The sequence below is a fragment of the Sinocyclocheilus rhinocerous genome, unplaced genomic scaffold (genome assembly GCF_001515625.1).
Source record: "Sinocyclocheilus rhinocerous isolate Xijiao unplaced genomic scaffold, SAMN03320098_v1.1 scaffold20, whole genome shotgun sequence".
NCBI classification, from domain to species: Eukaryota; Metazoa; Chordata; class Actinopteri; order Cypriniformes; family Cyprinidae; genus Sinocyclocheilus; species Sinocyclocheilus rhinocerous.
This window is the reverse complement of record NW_015640468.1, coordinates 811,409-833,168: the sequence shown is the minus strand read 5'-3', so window position 1 is coordinate 833,168 and position 21,760 is coordinate 811,409. Positions and strand designations below refer to the sequence as shown.

General features: G+C 38.2%; 2 protein-coding genes across 2 annotated transcripts; one reads left to right on the top strand and one right to left on the bottom strand.

The window, feature by feature from the left end:
- The first annotated feature begins 2,054 nt into the window (after positions 1-2,054).
- LOC107753146 (leucine-rich repeat-containing protein 75B-like) lies at positions 2,055-6,651 on the top strand. Its single transcript, XM_016569269.1, has 3 exons — positions 2,055-2,065; positions 2,940-3,285; positions 4,398-6,651. The coding sequence occupies exons 1-3, from the start codon at positions 2,055-2,057 to the stop codon at positions 4,623-4,625; spliced, it is 585 nt and encodes a 194-aa protein (XP_016424755.1). The 3' UTR covers positions 4,626-6,651.
- Positions 6,652-11,528: 4,877 nt separating this feature from the next.
- On the bottom strand, positions 11,529-13,353 carry gpx8 (glutathione peroxidase 8 (putative)). Its single transcript, XM_016569209.1, has 3 exons — positions 13,147-13,353; positions 12,742-13,003; positions 11,529-12,191 (listed from the first exon to the last, which is right to left on the bottom strand). Exons 1-3 carry the CDS (start codon positions 13,351-13,353, stop codon positions 12,028-12,030), a joined length of 633 nt encoding a protein of 210 aa, XP_016424695.1. The 3' UTR covers positions 11,529-12,027.
- Between the last annotated feature and the right edge of the window lie 8,407 nt (positions 13,354-21,760).

The window sequence follows — 21,760 nt, the reverse complement described above, 5'->3', positions numbered from 1 at the left end:
TTTCTGAGGAACTACATTGTTTGGTGGAAGAATACTGTTTTTATTAATATCATTACACTTTATTTGCTCTGTTTTATTTTATGAAACCTTACTACGTATATGGAATAACCGTTTTATAAAAGCAATAAGCCCCGTGAAGCTGTGGTTTACTCCGCTTCGCGTCGTGCCTAACAACGCCCCTTAGCTGTTATAAATTCACTGTAAACCACGGCTTCTTGGGGCTTATTGCTTTATAATCTGAAAGTAGCATTTTACATACTTCTAAGATTTTAAGTCTAACTGCATATTCAATACAATTAAGTGCACTTCTTTTTCACAAGGGAATAGCTTATATTTAACTTTGGATATTAGACTGGGGAAGTATTTTAATATTGAATTACACCAATAAACATTCTTATCTTTCTGTAAAAAAAAATTCTGTTATTATTCAAAAATATTCATGTTCTCTTACATTCAAAGGAGCAAGTTTTGACTAGTCTAATATTCAAATCTAAAAAATGGCAGCTCAGTTGAATGTTTGAACTAAATATGGATGTCTTAGCAACTGTACATGGAACTGTGTGTGTGGAACTGTTTTGAGAGTGTAAAGAAGATTTATTTTGGGTGAGCAGAAAGGCACTGATTCTATCTGCTGCCTGCAAACATCATCAGAAACAAACAAAAAAATGAATAACAGCAGCTTTCACCAGCAGCAGGGATCCAGTTTTCAGTGCAATTTGGCAGAACAATAGTGAACTCTGACTGTGAACCTTACTTCAGAAATTATTTGAGAAGAAAATAATACTTTAGGAGGTTTCATCAATCTCTTATATAGCTCTAATATCACCTCTTCTTACAGACTGTATGTTTCCCAGTGCCACTTTGTACAGTACAGTACATCTATGTTCTTACAGTATTTGACTTGCATACACAAAGACATGCCACAATATGCTCATGCATAGACAAATTGGACACATAAATTGGTATGAAGAAGTCACTGATTAACTGGTTTGTCTGTTTTGACTGGATTTGACAGTTTGCACTAATTTTTGCTATTTAAGTAATTTACAGGCAAGTCTTATCAAGTCTATGGTAAAGTACACACTAAAATAATATTGTGTGACAACACAACTTTACAGACCCAAGTCATCACAGAAAGAAGCTTCTAAAAAGAAATGTATATGCATGACTGAAGTGAAGCCAGACATTTATAGTTTTGCCAAATAACCTCATATCAAAGAGCATGATGGTAGAAGCGCTATAGGGCTGCATTTCTGCTTGCCATCATAAGCCTACTATGAATTTTTACATCGCATCATAGAGTACATGAGAATACCTTTCATGCTGAAACATAATTGGGCCTTGCAAATAGACTAAACACAAAACTAATGACTCAAAAAGAAGAAACAGGAGGTTCAGTTTGGCAAAGTCAAGACTATGTCATAACTGGCAATACATGCAAGAAAGCTCTCATATGATTTCTGCAAAAGCTCTCAATGCCAGCTTTTGAAGTTAGAGGATAATATGCACATAAATTGAATATACACTATCAGGAAGAAAAAAAACTCACTGGGTGGTACCATTTCAAAAGGTACTAATATGTACACTTTAGATACTAATATGTACTTTTAAAGTACTTTTGAAATACTAATATGTACCTTTAATGTACTAATATGTACCATTTGGGGGTAAATAAAGTACAGAGATGCACCTTTTAGCTTTTGTACCTTAGGGTATCTCCCATGACAGCTTGGCTAAGTCATTGAACAAAGAATTGCAAAGGACAATATTCACTGAATAGATGTTTATCAGTATTGATACAGTGAAGATGAAATTTACATATATAACTGCCAACTCATGCTTCTCGCAAGTTGGCAAACACAGATGTCAGACAATAACAAACTGTGCGCTCAGTTTTGTTTTTTTTGTTTCTTGTTTTATATCTACAGTGTTCTTCACCAAAAGCTGCTTCTCTAACCACACTAATGTACTAGACAGTAAAATGACTTGCTTATGATTATGCAATAATCAAATTCCAAAGGCCAACGATGAGTTTGATAACACTAAATGTTATAATGACTTCAACGTCAGCTATGATCATCTAAATCAACAAATTTTAATTACTGGTCATTCGTTGCAAAGTCCCACCCATTTGAGAGATCACAGTATCCTCATATAGAGAAGCCAGGCTTACAGGTGGGACAAAAATACATGAATGGTAGACAATCAAATAAGTTTTTCTGTTGAAATAGTGACCACCAGTGTGCATGTATCTATGCAGGACCCAAAATGATGTGTTTAGAGTCTGATATCCAATCAGCATCCATCTGTGCTTCATTAAAATCTCCCATACATACAGTATATTGGCATATGTTAATTATTCACGTACAAAAACATGGATTGTTATTTCATGCAACTGTTTTACAATTTTATTCACTAAAATATTAAAATGTACATAAATAAATGTAATTTCTACATTTGTAATGAAATTATAAAGTAGTCTTAAAGCAATCCATTCAAGCTAATAAGCTGAAAAACACTCGTTTTTGAAAAGTGTAGCCAACTTTGCTTTAGTACATTATGAAATGAATGCTTGTTCTGAATTCTGACATGATTGTAACAACTCAAGATTTGATCATTTTCAGACAAAACTGTGATGTGAATGGAAGCACACTCAGTGGCATATCCCAAGCTCTGCCCACACCACAGCAGCCTTCTTACCCCTGTCCCTGTAATTTAAAGTAACGGAAAGTACCAGCTCATAGCCAGAAAAAATGGTTTTCAATAAAGACCAAGTATTCAAATCCTTAACCTCTATTTTGTTAAAGCCGCAGCATTTCCTTATTTGTTGTAAATTATCAGATTTACAGTCCAAATCACTCTAATGCTTGTATATCTGTTTTTAGTTTTCTCATTGAATTCCTCTGTATATAATATTAGTTTTTTTTTTCACTTTTCAGTCTTAAAACAACACTTCAGAAGAAGCTCTGCAGTGACTCTGTGGACCTCTCTAGCATCCCTTTATCAACTCGCGACATACGGCATGTGGCGTATTACCTCCAGACCAGTGGGGGCGCTGTGATATCCGTAGATCTTAGTTTCACTGAGCTCCGGGACGAGGGCCTACGTCTACTTCTGCCCTTCCTGGGTGCATTGCCCAAACTCACAACACTGGCTCTCAATGGGAACCGTCTGACTCTTGGCATCCTTAAAGATCTGAGTGAAGCCCTCAAAGATTCCAAGAAGTTCAGTTGTCTTGCCTGGATTGACCTGGGCAACAACGTGGACATATTTACCATGCCACAGGTAAATCAACAGAATCTTAAAATCAATCACAGTCCCCCTTATTGTAAGAATTACACTGTGATACATGCTTCATTTTGGGTAAAGGACAGTTGTACTGCAAAACTTGATGCCTTCTTTATAAGAGGTACAACATGGATTAGCCAAGTAGGACTTCCTTGATGCTCCTGGAGCAATATTTGCTGACAAACAGTCATAGCCCTACTTTAACCTACCCCTAAAATTAGAGACAAGAACATTGTCTGCCTATCAAACCTAACTCCAGCCTTAGGCCCAATCATATTTCTTAGCCTAAAATATTATTGGCTGATTGTAATGTTGTTCCAGGACCATCAAGGATGTTGATCCAGGAACTACTTGGAATCTACTTGGGTTAATCAGGTTATGCGAGATAAATATTTGTTTTATATGTTTTCACTCACCATTTTCAACTGGCAGGGTGAACCATTTAATTAAAGTCCTATTTGGATGGGATTTCCCTGAGGATAAAAGCATCAATTTGTTAACATTAGTTAGTGCTTTAGGTATCCTGAACTAACAATGAACAATACTTTTACAGTATTTTTATTGGTTTCTGTTAATTTCTACAGTATACATTTTACGTATAATTATAAATTATAACAAATTATAATATAATATAATACACTCTTGGGAAAAGGTACAACGCTGTCAGTATATATATATATATATATATATATATATATATATATACATACAAAATATAATGCATTATGAACAAACATGAATTAACAATAATATATTTATAGTTTAACATGGACCTAGATTAATACATTTTGTTGCTTTTTGATTGTTCATGATACTTAATGCATTAACTGATGTTAAAAATTGAACTATATTGTGAAGTGTTATCAGTATTTTTACTATATGCTTCTCATTTAGTTTGACCTTACAATACAATAATTTTTTACGTTAACCAACTTTCTCTGTGAAGTAACTGTTAATTACTGCTAGTATCCCATCTAATAAGAAATAAATTCGGTAAGGAGACTTCATGATTTTCTGTAACACACAACCAGACAATAGACATTCTACAGGCATCATCAGTAATTAATTGTAACCCAAAAGTTGTTTAACTGTTTTTACTCTGTTCTCAGCCTCTTCTGGTGGCCCTACGGCGACGCTGTAGTCTAAAGGGCAGTTTGCCCACCATCTATGAGTACACAGAAGGTCAGCCCTATTGCTACCGTGTGGAGAGCTCCATTGAAGAACCCAGCCACTATGAAGAAGAGGAGGATGAAGATGAGGAAGAGGACCTGGAGCCATGGAGCATCGGGGAACAGAAAAGTTCAGGTAGTTTTACCCTGCACCATTGCGAGAGGTGAACCAATCACAATCATTGTCCCCTGACAATGGGATAAAGAAAGAATGGGAGAGCGCAGGCAAGAGATCTCTCTTCTCTCAGTACCATTTCTCCCAATCAACTTTTACCATCTCCCTCCTCCACTGCAGCTCCATGACCTTCCCATTGCGGTTATGTGTGAACCAACAGCAGCGCATGTAAAGAGCCAACTAACCACCTGAACACAGCAAACGGTGAAACACGCTGGTTTGAAATGCTCTTAAAGCTTCCCCATTGACTTACTGTGTTGGCAGATGATGATCCTTGACTCGAGGTGGGGGTTCATTGGAGGGGGCCACAGAGAGTCGCGTAAAAGATGCTTTCTTACGCCACTCTTTGGTCACGAAGAACCAGTGACGGACAAGAAAATGACCAATAAAAAATCCCAGAGTTTGACCGAGTCAGTCGACAGGCTGATGCATACCAACGGTGAATTTGAAGCTCTACGGACCCGGCTTTTAACTAAGGTATGGTTAGGAATTTTGTGGGGTCTGGTCAGGTTTGGTCGTATTTGTCAGTGTTGCATTGCTGAGGCCGTCTCTGCCGCAGCAGACCGGACCTATCACCACTCTGTGTGTGCTCTACTAATCTCCCAACAAAAGCCATGAAACCAGCTCAACAGACTATACAGCCGAGCCACGTCACGTGACGCAAGCAAAACTGCTATGTCAAGACTTTTGCATTTTCCCCACCTTTCCAAAATGTTCACTTGTGAATACCCACGCACCACTTGTCGTGTAGTTGTGAATGATGATACAAAAAGGTAACGCTGTTGAATTGCCAGCGTCTGGTTTTTGTTGTCTGCTAATGATGAACAAAGCTATCTTAGGAGACAACAGGTACAAAACGTTGTTGTATTTGAAAGTCTACTGAATGGATTGTTCACCTTTTTATGTTCAGGTCATTTTAAATATACCTCTTAAATATGTCTTGCTGTGTCAATGCACTGCTTCTCCCTTTGGAATCGTCCAATGAAATATGGTGGTTCATTATGCTATTTCTGTATGGTGTATTTTAATATCTCAAGCACATTGATTAATCATGTCTGGTCAACTTTACTTAAAGTTTATTAAATGTCCTTAACATCATGCTCAAGATAACCTTGCCTGTAACACAAAGTTGCAGCAACACCCCATTTATTTTTAAATCTAATTTTGGCAGACAAGTCATTAATGATCAAATAAATGGACCTTGAGATAAAGAGCTAATGATTGTTCCATGGCCTTCGATTACCTGAGCACTTTAGTCTGTGTTCTCATCAGGTTTGTGACTGAAAAGCTTGTTGTAGCGATGTTGTCTTGTAACATGAACATCTTTGTCATTCTGAAACAAAAATGAGCCAAACAAATAGTTACTGTACTAACCAGCACTTGTTGTTTGGGGGTAAAGAAAGCTCAGACGATCAAATAGTTAAGTGTCAGTGTTATTTAGCATATATGTATTCTTTTAAATGTCAGTTGTGTGTATTTGTTTAATGTTATCTTAATGTTTTCCCAGTGTTGTTGTTGACTTCAGACTATTATATTCTATGTAATATTCCACAACACGTGCTAATAAGTGTCCATTTTTAAAGGGCCTACAAATTCAAATGATGAATTGCCCTCTTGTTAACTTTCCAGAACTGAATATTCAATTCATTTGGACTATTTAGTACCTGTGACAAATTAATTCATAAAAAACATCACTCTTTGCATTTGTTGTTTGGCTCTGTGTCCAGATCATAACAATTATCTGGCTTGTGATCTGCTCATCTGGGATGTTTAACCTGCATAATCTGCGTAAATCTGTTACTCATAAACACCACGATGGTGTCAATACCCACAATGCTAAGCAAGCTGATACACTCAATGTCCGATTATTGATAGAAGGCAGCTTATTTGTGATGTTGTTTTTGTGTCAGTCTGAATTAGCTTTCTCTGTCCGTGTCATATACTGTGTCCTCTGAATCTGTGCTTCAAACAGTTTATAAGATTGACTGTTCAATGCTTCTGTAATAAACTTTTATTAATAATACCATGAGTGTAGCAAAATAATACTTGCTTGTTTATTTTTAATATGGAAAATCGGTGTGAATACGTTTGATGGTTGAAAGTGCCTGTGGAAGGCTGGTGAGGTGCCCATCTGCTGATTGATGTGCTGGAGTGCATGGAGGAGATGCAGAGAAGCTTTTTTTTTAAATGATGGTTTGTGGTGCTAGGATCTGTGACAGCTTGAGGGAATATTACACACACACTCTCACTCTCTCTCTGAAAAGTAATAGCTGAAAAAATTTAAATTCTGTCATTTACTCACCCTCATGTCATTCCAAACCCATACTTGCTGTTATTTTTCCATGGAAAAAAAGAAAATTTTTGAAGAACTGTCCTATAAGCTCTTTTCTTGTACAGTTCCAGTTATAGGAAACTGACCTGTTTAGCTCCAGAATGGACAAAAACACAATAAAAAAGTTTAAACTTATATAAAAGTAGTTCATAGCCAGCTAACAAAAATACGTTCTAAGTAGGTTTTGCTAACGGTCACGTTTAGTTTTGAAAATTTCTGAATCTTCTCTGAATGTTCAAAACATCCAGTTTTCTTTTTTTTTTGTTGTTGTTATGGTTATGCAAATGTTAAAGGAACATTCTATTTTAGAATCTGACCAGCTTTTAAAAAACTGGGCAACATACACTTACTGACTTTGTAACAGTCACAGAGGAAAAACTGGCCATCACACACTAAAGGACTGAAGATCATACATTACCAGACTTTAAAGTCGTTCCGATCACAACAAAGTCACGCTGAAACACGTGCCTTGTTGATAAGAGAGGTGTGACAGATGAAAACAATATGTCCTCCATCTCCTAAAATCGGCTCAAAATATCAAACATGATATTTAGACCAAATTATTTCGTAAAAATCATCCCCTTTAATGTAAGTTTCAGATTGAATATGGGGCAGATTTGACCACATGCATCGGTTATGAGTCACGAGAACCAGTGGCATTTCTCACGCGATGTGTCATTTTGATCAAAAGTCATTTTGTTCATTAATATTTCTGTCTTTTCTTACTCAAAACTGTTGTCTTCAGAAGACTTGCAATATAGCATATTATATGGACTGGGTTTTTTTTTTTTTTTTTTTTTTGCTTGATGGTAGCTTGATAGGAATGGTCACTCTAAACTCTTTCATAAAAAGAAGATTCTCCAAATTCTTCATGTGTTCCATTGGGGAAAAAATAAATAAAATAACTGCAACAAGTCTGGAACAACATGAGGGCAAAAAAATAATGACAGAAAACATCCCTATTATCCTTAGAGACATGAAGCAGGATGCAGACGCCCACTTCCACTCAGTTGAGCTTGTATGGTTCTTGTCAGTGTGTGTATATAATTGTGGTTATAAAGAGTGTGTGTGTTGAACATCTGTAAACAGATCTTCAGCAGTGTGTACACTTGCTTTTGTCACTGTGATCTCAAACAAGAAGTGCAGACTCTTCTGCTCTGTTACATCTGGTTGTATAAACAGTGATGCTGTAACAGCTTTCCAGACAGTCCTATTGAGGCCTTGGGAATTATGCATGTCATGGTCTGTGTTGTTGTGACAAGCATACAGACAGACCCAGGTTACTGCAGAAAAAAATAATACCAGAGTCCTGGTCTGCCACCCCATGGCTAAACAAAACATAAAATAATGGTTAGAAAAAAATCAAAGACCATAATGAATATGAATTTTACCACATTCTTTTTGCTTGTTCCTAAAAGGACAGTTCTTCCACAAATTATGTGTCATTAATTAGGCCACTCATCTTCATGTATCACTAACAAAAATACCATTAAAGTATCAAAAAAGCAGCCCAAATGACACATTCTAAGTATTGAGACACACGAGGGCTTTGTGAGGAACAGACTTAAATGTAAGCCTTTATGTGAAATACAATGTACAAGCTTACACTACCTCTTTTGCAATAACCACTTGACTGTATGACTTACAAAACAATACAAAACAGTCTATTAAATGTACAAGATAATCAACCTAGCATTGCACCAATACAATAAAATGAGTGCTCTGAGGTCATTTTTACCACAAAACTCAAAATTGTTGCCAGTTGCATTTATATTAAACATATAAGGGAATATTAATATTAACCTGTTAACTGTCAGTTCCACTTTTTAAGCATATGCTGGAACATTACATTTGAATCTTATATTTTATATCAACTATTTGTTTTACACAACATGTTGGAATCTACAGCTAAAAAATCCAAGCCATAACAAAAAAAAAGTTCTGTTCCAAATTTAAGGTTGATATCTCAAAAAATTAGCTTTTAGTAAAATTTTGCTTGGGAGCAGTAACAAACTTTTACACGACCACCAAGCTCCATTGGTGAACATAGACGGGTGCACTCATTTCCATACATGGTCTGAGTGATCTGAACCATATTTTTTCATCACACAATATTTATGAAGAAGACATCATATTCAGAAGTATTATGGGGGGTTTGTCACTATTTGATTTGAATTCAACTTCTAACAAACACAAAGTACCTGCAGCAAAAACCTTGTGTGTTACAGTTCGAAAATAGAATTCAATAGAATATAAATATATAACATTTTTGAATATAAATAGACAATATAAAGGGACATTTTAGCTTAGTTTGTATGAATTTATTTACATTCCAACAAGGAAATATTTTGCATGTAATTGTCATTCATTATGCTCAGTCCTGAAGGCTCCCATGGTCTTTTATGCCCAGCTGGGCACCTTATGGGGTCTTCTGTGCTGTCAAAGCAAATGGGGTCCTTTTGATCAGAGCTCACAAAATGTCAGAGCACAGTCAGGCAGCGGTTACCCCACCAGGATGAACTTTGAAGCTTAAGAATGTACGCCTTCACTTGTCTGGACACTTGGTACATTTAGTTCTGAGGATGTTTTTCCTCTAAGAAAATTCAGCTCAAATAACAGCGTGATGGATTGGCTGGGTCAAGCTGAATCTGTTAAACATGAGGGCAGGGAAGGTGATTGCTACAGAGTTGGCAGAGACGGACATCAGAACTATTACTCTGTTCTCTGCAAAGTCTCTTTGCCATTTGTGCCTCTACTGTCACATTAGTCAGAAGGATGAAGAATGAGTGTACAAGGGCTGTCGCTGTCTACGATATCTGCTTATGGCCTCTTGGAGAAAAATACAGCTAGAACAAATCAAATTATTCATTTAAAAATACATAATCTTGACAATGGACAGAAGCAACAGCTAAACAAAGAAAAATTGGATGCTATTCGTCCCCAAAAAACTGACAGATACATTGTAAACACTGCATCTATTTTTGAATGTTCAATCTACCTTCTACATAGTGCATACTAAATACTAATGCTCACTAGTATGTATTACAATGTACAATAGTACACTACATACTATATTATAAATAACTGTGCATTCTATAAAGTATTACACTGTCTAGATCATTTTATTTCCTTTTACACAAACTACCATTTTCAGCTGAATTAAAAAACAAACAACCTCCCACTTGAAGTAAGTGCAAACCTATCAGTGAAGTCTGGCAACCTGAAAGCGAGAGAGAGAAATTTGTCATGTTGAACGATTTTGCCATCTAGTGGACATGTACAAAAACACATCATTAAAAAATCAAAATTGTTAATAAAATCAGCTACGCTGTAAATAAATAAATAAAGACTGTTGTGATTAGTTATCACAACTTTAAATTCAACATTAGAATAAATAAATGTGTTTCAACTTAAAGCAGGGGTCTTCAAGGTTTTTCAGGGTAAGGACCCCTTAGGCGACAGAGACATGGAGCAGGGACCCCCGATACAAAATGTGTCGAGCAGAGCTACATATTAAGCATACAGCCTTACATATTAAAAGAAAATAACCATATTATTATTAAGAACACCTGTAAATTATATTATGTTATATGTATTACGTTAAGACAGCAGATCAGAACACATTGTTGTTGCACATGCATCAAGGCCTGTATCTTACTTTTTATTGTTAAAATTAAACATGAGATCAAAATCACAATTCATTAGTTGTTTGCAGTTGTATATTATTTTAATGGATTTGCAGAGTCATACATTTTAATTTTACTAGTCAGATGGGCATTTACATTTACCTGAAGTTTACTAAACATACGTTAAAACATACGACCGTTGTGGCGCTCCCGTTGACCAGGGAAGAAGAAGCAGCTCTCGTGAACGCACGTTGGAGAATGAAGTGGAAGTGAAGAAAATGTTAGTCGTTATTTTTGTTTTTTGGCGCACAAAAGCATTCCCGTCGCTTCAGAAAATTACAGTTGAACCACTGGAGTAACATGGACTACTTCCGTGATGTTTTTACTACCTTTCTGGGCCTTCGAAGTGAAAGTTTCTTAGGCTGTCAATGAAGGGACAGAAACCCGATTTAATTTACAATATCTTCACTTGTATTCCGAGGACGAACAAAGCTCTTAGGTTTGGAACAACTTCAGGGTGAGAAATTAATGTCAGAATCTTCATTTTTAGGTGAACTATCCCTTTAAATCACATCTAACCCTTACAAAAATTAACCATGGTTTTACTACAGTAAAAGTGTAGTAACCATGGGTTTTTGGCGTATTGATTACCATTTGCATAACCACAGTTTTGCTACAAATACCATGGTTAAACTATGGTTAGTGTAGCAAAACCATGGTTAATTTGTGGTTACCATGGTTTAACTATTAACCATGTTTTTTTTGTAGTAAAACCATGGTTAATTTTCGTAAGGGAAGTACTTACATAAATAAATCAATAGTAAAAGATTTCCATATATATATATATATATATTCTTGGTCTTCAAATGCTAAAATTGAGTTTCTCATATCTCAAAGCATTGTTCATGACTTTTATTCAACAGGTTCATAACCAAAGACAGGAAAAATGTTGAAATGTTAAGACTAAGAGTAAACATTATGTAACGGCCAAGACGAAGTAATACTTTTATGAAGTAACATTACTTCTGATCCCATGCTAATCTCAATTCGGCGTGTGCTAGTGTAACTGAATATGCATTAATCCGCAATACGTTCCGTTCATTCCAAAAGAGCAACATATGCAATTATGGACTTGATAATTGTTCAGTGGTTTTCTGGTCACTTGCCAGAAAAGTAGTTTGAAACATTTACATGGTTGATTCTTTAGATAATCAAGCTGATAAAAAGACAGATGTTGGTGTTTTGTTTTTCAAAATCATACTTCCAAAAATCCAAATTATTGCTAACATTAACACACATTAAGCACACAAAGACAGGCTTTAACTGACACATCTTCTGCCAGTTTCATTCACATTTACCAGAACAGCACAGCGTATCTATACGCACTTAAACGTGCACAACGATTCACTTTTGAGTCTCTAAGGGAGTTTGTGCACATCATAGTTCCTGTCTCTTCTTCAATATAATATCCCGCACAAGCGCTGTGGCTTCCTTTCGGATGTCATCTATGGGCTCCTCCGGCTTCCAGAAACGCAGCACCTGGCCCTCAGGACTCACAAGAAACTTCCAGAAGTTCCATTTGGGGATTCTCTGTACTGAATCTAGAAATTTACAAAAAACATATAAGAAATATAATATTATTTTCATTTAGTAATTGCCTCAATTTTAAACCAGAGGTTGTTGCTTTACAATACATAGCCAGGGCTGTAGATTCAATTTACAGCGTCTGGGACAAAACTTTTGAGTGCACAATGATCTAAAACCCCACCTCAGACTGTTGTGTGTTGTTGTTATATTGTTTGGTTTGCTTGTTTTCTTTAGATGTACTTTTATGTTTATGCGTTTGTAAAGTATCTTGAACCCTGGCTTGTGTTACATAAAGTAAATAGTCTTATTATTAATAACTCACTATTAGTAGGAGTAGCAACGGCTGATCATAGGATGTCAAAATGGAGGCGAACATGAGGGGTCGCCTTTCCCCGCTCTGAAGAATAAAACCAACTTTATATAGAAAAAATATGCCTAGAAGTTTCAACTCATGTGAATGTACATCGTTCTCATGATATTACTTTTTTTTTTTTTGGGTGTAAAACGTATGAATTTTATTAGCAAAAAGTTACTGAATGAGGGTTATTCTCAGGTAAAACCTACCTGTGATGAATCTGAATGCGGGCTCCGCCTCAGACCCCATTATTTTGATCTTGCTGAAGATGGGGAATGTCACACCGTAGTTGGATTTGGCAAAAGCCTCGATTTCTCGGATGGTACCTGATTCGGTGTCACCGTATTGCGAGCAGGGAAAGGCGAGCACGTTAAAATGAGACGTGCCGAGCTCTCGGTGAAGCTCCTGCAGAGCCCGGTAATTCTGCTCCGTCAACTCCCTTCCACTCGCCACGTTTACAACCAGAGAGACCTATTATCAGAGACAGCGAGACCTCGAGTGAAAATACCGCTGCACGGGACGCATTTGTGCAATAATACATTTTCAAAAGCCTCACAAATTATGTTAAACCATTTAAAACAAAACTTTTGTGCCTATTAGATTGCATAACTTACTTTCCCCCGATACTTCTCCAATGAGACTGTCCTGCCTCTCGCGTCCTTCACTTCATACGAGTAGAAATCTTTGGCTTTTCGCGACTTTGACAGTTTACTCTGCAGTAGGTACAGTGAGCCCATGCACACAGCCACACTCAGTAAGACCTTGATCAGTCCTGCTCTAGAAGCAGTTGATTTGGTGGGGTATCCCCCGAGAGCCTCCATGATGGAGGATAAATATTGTGGAGGAATCCGGGTGAAAAACTTCAAGTATGGTTTTCTGCAGGTCAGAATAGTGGGCGTGTCGAAGTGCAGGGCGTATGGCAAGCCGTTTTAACATTTAATCTATAAACCGTAGTATCTATTTTCATGCTAGTACTTATTTTTTAGTATATTTTCCATTAAGTACTAGTACTTATTGATTAGCTACTAATGCTTAACCTTTAGGTACTAGTGCTTATTCTTTAGGTAACTTACTAGTGTTTATTATTTAGGTACTAGTGTCTTTTGTAAAGTTACTAGTACTTATTCATAAGATACTAGTTCTTATTTATTAGATACTAGTACTTATTCAAATAGTGACTACATTTAATTATATTTTACTTGTTAAGAAAAATTTGAACTAGTACTTATTTTTTTTAGTTAGTAACTTTTTAGACCAAGGATATCCTGAACTTAATAGATACTAGTACTTTTTTAATTTGTATTTCCGCTCAGTATGGTAATAGTATGTTTGAATATTAATGAACCAACAGCATATAGGAGAGAGATTAGACAGGAAATGTCAAATACTGCGTTAGGCTAACCGAGACTTGTCATTTGCACTTATATATTGTTGCTCTTTTGTTAGTTTTGACTGCTTTTATTGTCCTCATTTTTAAGTCGCTTTGGATAAAAGCGTCTGCTAAATGACTAATTGGAAATGGAAATGGAAATAAGGAGACAGATGCACTTTTTTTAAAGAAACCAACACAGAAAAAAAAACAATAATTTGTAAACTAACACATAGAAAACATATTTTTTTTCATATATGTAAACACTGTAATTTTATATTATAAGACACCTATTTTATTATTCCCCCCTGTTTTTCCTTCAGTCAAAACAATAAATATCATATCAGGGCCGTATGTTAACTTTTTTTTGCATATAGCACTGGTGCTACAGAGGTTGATATCTCAATGACAGATCCCAATAGAAGTAAATGGCAATAGTTACATATTTTTTTAGGTTATTAATTTGCAACCATAAAATAATGTCCCCAGAATGTTGCAGGGTGGTTATTTTTTTAATAACCTAAAATTAGGCTAACTTATACAGAACGTTCACTAATGGTTATTCTTAGGTTCTTTTTATAACCCTAAACTATCTTTCCAATGAAAACGTTTCAGATATTTTTGTGTATGACTATGAAAAACCTGGAAATTTGTTTAATACAGCATTTACTAAAATACAGAAATGAGATCAATTAAAATGTGTTTTAAATGATAATATTAAGCCAGGGTTAAGCATATTGATAACAGAAATCATAAATTCGTGAGTTTGTTTCATCTTCATTTATTGCGCGCCTCTGATCTGCAGCCGCGCACTCAAGGAATTTAAAAATTAACGGTCATTTCGACTGACTTGCTCATTTATCGATCTCTTTATTGAATGACTACTTAAAATTAATATAGTTATGAGAGTAAATATGATTTCAGAGGGATTTGACATGCCTAACTGAAGAGAACATGATAAATCGATAAGTTTTTATTTACGGCAAAAGAAGAATGTCCCGCTGTACAAACTGTAGGCATACACTTCAGTGGTAAGAAATGAATGTACTGATATCCTACTTTAAGCCAATTTTTTAAGCCAATCATTTTTTAATATCTGTGAATAAATGTCATATTTTATAAGTATAAGTAATTTTTATTTGGTGCTGAAGAAATTTGAAATCTGGGTACCCAGTAATCTTAAATTAATGGACAAATTTAATCTTATTTAATCTTACATATGATGGTTGATGTGCTCAGATGATTTTTATTAATTAAACAATAGATACAAACAAGACATGGTTTTTATAATACTGATTAGGCGTCCATACATCATTTATATGCCGCTTATACTAGGTCGCGAGTGTGCTGGATGATTATTGACGTACAGCGGCCGGGGTAATCAAATCAGAGTAACGTTGTTAGGGGAACGTTATAATAACGTTTTGTGAATGTTAAAATAACGTTATGCAAACCCAAAAATAGCATTCTATTTCTGTTAAGAAAACTTTCCTGGCTAACCAAAAACAAACCATAAAAATGACGTTCTGGGAACCATAAACTAACGTTATTGGAATCAACAATTGTTAGCTGGGTAGTACCTAAAGAATAAGCACTAGCTAATGAATAAGTACCGTAGTACTGGGCTGGGAGGAATGATGGTATATATCGATACCGCGGGATAAAGTGTCTATCGTTAGAGATTTTGCTATTGTGTGTTCTACGGTATGCAAATATATCTGCGTAACATAGTAACCTACTACTTAAAAGTTATACACCTTTAAGTGATAAGGAAACATGCATGAATGAGACAATTAAGTGTGGGACGTACTTGATAGTTATTAAAATGCGGTGCTCGCGCTGATTGACACAAATACGAAGATCAAAATGACAGTAAAGCTCACCTACAGAGTCATTCCGTGTCAAATAAACCAAATTTCAGAAACTTCACCAGCTCAGATATTTGATTTTGCTAATATATTTTCTGAATAATGATAAACATATATAGTGAGGAAAGCCAATTTGTAGAGGGCGGTCAAAGTGACAATTTTCACCCGAGATTCAGAGCCAAATTACAGGGGGTAAAAACGACTTCAGAAAGATGGCAGCACCATAATGTTATTTTTACACAGAGATTAGTAGGTCTGTTAGTAAAATCTGATGACTTTAGCAATCTATGTTGCCTTAAGTGCCAATGGTGACCATTCAAAAATGGGGAAAGAGCACATTTTAAGTTTTTTCTCCAAGTGTTAAAGATATCTTAATGCCCTTTTAGATATTGGGTCTTAACAAACTTTCCTTTTGGCATCTTCATTTTTAAAGCCCTGTATAGTTCAGTTCCAGAGATATTGGAATTTCAATATGGCTCCACGAGTAAATTGTTAAATTGTACACATTGATGTTTTGCTGCTCTGACTTCAGCTCTGAGATCAAACTCCTCACACCTGAGAGATCTGGATCTGCATTGAAATAAACTAAGAGATTCAACAGTGAAGCTGCTCTCTGCTGTACTGGAGAATAATCACTGTAAACGGGAGAAACTGGGGTAAGATTGTCTCTCTGATAGTCACACATCTTTTTCCTCATTAAGACATATCGTAACACTTTACAATAACAGTGCATGAATGATAATACATAAATTAAATATTACTTTATGAGCTAATGTATATGAGCTAATAATTAATGATGGCATGTACTAATCATGACATGATTCTTAAAAGAAAATGAATTCATGTGTGAAAACTTACCCCAAAGAGTTAATTAATACATTAACAAACATGTAGTCGAGGTGGTCGTTATTCACACATGAATTCATATGACTCTTGTCGTAGTTGAGGTTACAGTAGTTCTTGATTAATACATCCCTTAATTCATCATTAGTTCATATTTAAGTAATATTTAATTGGTAACACTTTACAATAAGGTTCATTAGTTAACATTAGTAAACTACTTTAGTTAACATGAACTATGAATGAACAATACTTCTACAGCATTTATTAATCTTAATGTTAATTTCAACATTTACTCATGCATTATTAAAATCAAAAGTTGAGCTTGTTAACATTAGTTAATGCACTGTGAATTAACATGGACTAACAATGAACGACTGTATTTTCATTAACTAACATTAACAAAGATTAATAAATAATGTAATAAATTTATTGTTCATTGTTTGTTCGTTAGTTAAGACATTAACTAATGGAACCTTATTTTAAAGTGTTACCATTTAATTTTAGTATTTGCACATGATTATTCATGTACTGTTATTGTAAAGTGTTACAGACAAATCATTTGATGTAAATTTTAGGGCTAAATTCAGCTATTAAAATAAATGGAAAAGGTGCACTTTGCAAATTATTGGAATTAAAGCTTTGTTAAATGATAGAGATTAATTTAAGCAAATAAACCATCTAATGGGGGTGTTGGGTTTGTTTTAAAAGTGATAACAGTTTTCTGTTAAACAGTCACTGAATCACTTCAATGTTCAAGCTCTGAACTCATATATGAGCTCAACATATGAATAAGCTTTCAAACACAAATTTGTTCTAGGCTATGCTTAAAAAAAAGAGCTCCATGTGTTGCAACTGATGAAAACACATTGAAAAACACCAGAAAATATCTTCATCAGTTTGACAACACATATGCTGCAAATTCTCACAACGCAACCATATACAGAAACATGCAAATAAAACTCAACAAAAACTCACCTTTCTGGTAATCGACAACACCACTGACAAGTAGACATTGTACAATAAGCATGTCACAGCTAGTTTCGGCACTTGTTGGGGTCCTCTTGAAACATTTCCATTCGGTTTCATTCCTACTGACCACCAGAGGCAGTGTAAACACTATGGATTATCGCAACGCCAGCAAGATAGGTCGAGAGAATATACCAACAAAGTCACGTAGTGACGTATGCGGAGCCCTGGGGGGGGGTTATAAGCCACCGTAGCTCAACACTTATTTTTATTTTTCCTGCCTGTCTTCGTTGTTACCATCATCCCGCTTAACTTAAACCTTACGGTGCTATCCGAGGGTGTTGTTAGTGAGTAACTATGGCTCACAGCTCGATTGCCACTGGTTTTCCACTGACTTGTAGCTGTGCCCTAATAATCTTCTCCCGGATGACGGTCATGACATCTGCCCGTCGTGTTTGGGTGTCCAACATCTGAGAGAGGCTCTCACGGACCCGTGTCTGCACTGCAGCCTTTTACCTATGTTGGAACGATGGCTCCGTCTTGCTGAGTTAGTCGCTAATTCAACGGTGAAACTCGGGCAGTTGGATGTAGCCCCTTTGCGAACTCGGAAGCGCAAGGCATCCGCGGCAGCCTGCACTCCCCTCCCATCTAAGAAGAGGGCCACATCGCGAAGAGATGAACATTTGCATGTTGAAGAAAATTCACTTTCTAAGACGGTTTCTGTGCTTTCTTCAGAGATGGGAGAGCTGAAACACCTGCTTCACTTGCTTCAGATTCTTTTTTTCGTGATCACAGAGATGCTGTAGATGTTGCTGCACAACCATCTCCTCAGGATGTTTTCACTGGTTATCCAGCAGCAGAGGGGTCTAGTGGAGGGTCAGTTCAGTCATCTGGACAGGCCCAGTCCTCTTCCGATGATACTTTGGATGTACTTCGAATGGAAATTGCTCGTCTAGGACTTGATGAGTCACCGGTCCAGTCTGCCCAAACGAATGTTTTTTCAGACAGGCCACAGCTGCGGCTTCTTTCGCCATGCCACAATGTAAAGATTTTGTGGCTGAATTTTCAAATGCCCTCACTGGTTCTGGTCCACCTAAGCGGTGCTCAAAGATTGCTCGGACGCTAGCATCTATGGCTGAAGCAGATTCCATCGGGGTGAGTCGTGCTCCAGAGATAGAGCAGCCTGTTGCAGCTTTGGTGGTGTCTCCTGACGAGGCACTACGAGGGAATGTGCGATGTGTCCCAGCGCTCAATGTGGTCGTATGGATTCCCTACTAAAAAAGGCATACTGTTGGAAAAGAGGGTAAAGCTGTCTGAGGCCACTCGTCAGCTGACGCAGGTGCAGCGCAACCCAACCTTTAGGATGCCAGCAATTCAGACCCGTCATCACTATGCCACATCGGAGCAACGTTTCTGCCGGCACGCTACACCTCAGTCACAGCCCCCTCAAAGGTCTCGTGTTACTAAGGATGCGAGAGTTTTTCGGCCACCTCATCGACAGTTGCCAGGGGGACCCCGTCTGCGCCAATCCGCGACCACTAAAAGTTGCACACATAAAGCTTGAGACATTCAGGCCGGCAGTCGATCGTTTTTCTATAGAACAGCTGGAGTACTGGAGGACCAACACAGCAGACCCCTGGGTTTTGACGACTCTGAACAGGGGATATAATCTACAGTTTCGCCGCCGACCTCCCAGATTTTCAAGAATTGTTCCTACAATCGTCAGAGATGCAGTTCGTGCAATGGCTCTCTCTCGGGAAATTTGTTCACTGTTAGAGAAGGGAGCCATATAAAAAGTTCATCCCCTCGTTCAGGGAGACGGGTTCTATTCGACATATTTTCTTGTTCAGAAGAGGAACGGTGGTTTCCGCCCAATTCTCGATTTGGTCCTTCCTTTTCGAACTCTGCGCGCAGCCAACGTTCTTTGGTCTGTGACAGCAGACGATTGGTTTGTAAGTGTCGACCTGAAAGATGCATACTTTCACGTCCCAATTGCTGTTCATCACAGAAAGTTTCTGCGTTTCAGTTTCCTGAATCAAGCGTACCAGTTCAAAGTGCTACCTTCCGGGCTTTCCCTTGCTCCTTGCGTCTTCACAAGGTGTGTGAGCGCAGCTCTTTCCCCTGGGTTTACTCCACCTCAGACCACTACAGTTATGGAACAACAGTTTGCGGCTAGATCCCACCAGACATCGCCATCGGCTAGTTGTAATTTCTCACCGTTGCATCCGTGTGTTGAGACGGTGGGGACAGGAAGAGTTTCTGAAGGCAGGAGTGTCCCTGGGTGTTGTTCCCTCTCGTCGGGAACTGGTCATGACAGACGCATCCCTCACAGGGTGGGGGCAACGTGGAATCGGAGAGGTATTTGCGGGCGCTGGACACCGACCCAGGCCACAGAACATATCAATCTGCTGGAACTACGTGCGGTGTTCTTGGCTATAAAGTACTTCATGCCAGTCCTGGCAGGCCGCCATGTTCTCGTTCGGTCCGACAATACCTCAACAGTGTTCCATTTGAACCACCAGGGCAGCACAAAATCTCGCAGGTCTCTACAGCTTACTCAGGAGATCCTGACATGGTGTCAGCCGCGACTCGCTTCACTGAGGGCAGCTCATATTCCAGGAGTGTGCAACCAGATGGCAGACGCTCTTTCCAGGGATCAAGTACATCCAGGAGAATGGAGACCTCATCCATATGTAGTGCAGGAGATCTGGCTACGATTTGGAAGAGCGGAAGTGGATCTTTTTGCTTCAGAGATGACCACTCACTGTCGTTTATGGTTCGCAAGGACGGAAGTGTCCAGTCCCTTGGGCCAGGATGCACTGTCTCACGAATGGCTGAACTGCCCACTATATGCGTTCCCACCTATCCCTCTGTTATGGGAGACGTTACACAGGATCTCCCTGTGCAAGCACAGAGTGCTACTCGTGCCGCCACGTTGGCCAGCCAGACCATGGTAGCCTTTGTTGCTGAGACTTCTGACAGATAATCTGTGGAAACTTCCCCTCAGGAAGGACCTCCTCTCCCAGCTGGAGGCAAGGGTCTGGCATCTGGATCCAGCTCGTCTGCAGCTTTGGGTCTGGCCATTGGGTTAAATCCTTCTCTGGAGCATTGTGACCCTGCGGTTATCCATACCATCTCTAACGCCAGGGCTTCTTCTACACGACAGATTTATGCTTCCCATTGGAAGCTTTGTTCTGCATGGTGTGGGGAGCGGGGGCTTGATCCTGCAACATGTGACATACCGAGCATCTTAAACTTTCTTCAACATTTACTGGAGGACGGCAAGGCAGCTTCCATGTTGAAAGTGTACGTCGCTGCGATTGCTGCATATCATGCTTCAGTTGGTGGATCTTCTCTTGGATCTCACAGTCTTGTATGCAGTTTTCTGAAGGGTGCACGACGTCTGAACCCTGCTCGGACTCCTCACTTCCCTGTGTGGGATCTGCCACTTGTGCTTACGTTCCTTTGCTCATCCCAGTTTGAGCCCTTGCAAAGCACTTATATTAAATGGATGTCCTTGAAGACTGCTTTTTTTGTTGGCTATCGCGTCTGCGAAATGAGTCAGTGAGTTGCACGCGGTCTGTTAACGAATTGTGCTTGCGTTGGTTGCCGGATGATTCCGGGGTGGTTCTACGACCCAATCCTTCTTTTCTTCCGAAAGTCCTTCTTCCTCAGTTCATAAACCAGCACATTGAATTGGCCTCTTTTCAGACTTCTTCAGGGACTGATTCAAGTGCCCAATTTTTGTGTCCTGTGCGTGCCTTGAAGTGCTATGTGAGCTCTAATGCTCAATTTCGACAGACCAGTTATTTGTCTGCTATGGTGGTGTGAAGAAAGGTGCTCTAGTGTCGAAGCAGAGATTGTCAAACTGGATAGTGGAGACCATTACACTGGCTTACAAGGCAGCAGAGAGGCCACTGCCCTGGAGACTAACTTCTCCATGCACGTTTGCCCGGTTTTATAAAGTCAATGTTGCTGCTCATCATGCCGTTAGTTCTACGGTTCTTCAGGAGCGGCCTTAATTTTCATCAGGTGGGTGGCATTCCTCATGACTATGTTGGTATGTGTCTACCATAGTGTTTACACTGCCTCTGGCGGTTAGTAGGAATGAAGCAGAACGCTAGTTACGCATGTAACTGTGGTTCTGTGAATTCCGGATGACCGCCAGAGTTCTTGGTCACT

Coding starts and splice junctions, on each gene's coding strand:
- LOC107753146 (XM_016569269.1), top strand. Junction 3,286..4,397: donor ACATATTTACCATGCCACAG/GTAAATCAACAG, acceptor CTCTGTTCTCAG/CCTCTTCTGGTGGCCCTACG.
- gpx8 (XM_016569209.1), bottom strand. CDS start 13,353: ATGGAGGCTCTCGGGGGATACCCCACCAAATCAACTGCTTCTAGAGCA. Junction 13,004..13,146: donor TGGAGAAGTATCGGGGGAAA/GTAAGTTATGCA, acceptor CTCTGATAATAG/GTCTCTCTGGTTGTAAACGT. Junction 12,192..12,741: donor CGCATTCAGATTCATCACAG/GTAGGTTTTACC, acceptor GTAAATTTCTAG/ATTCAGTACAGAGAATCCCC.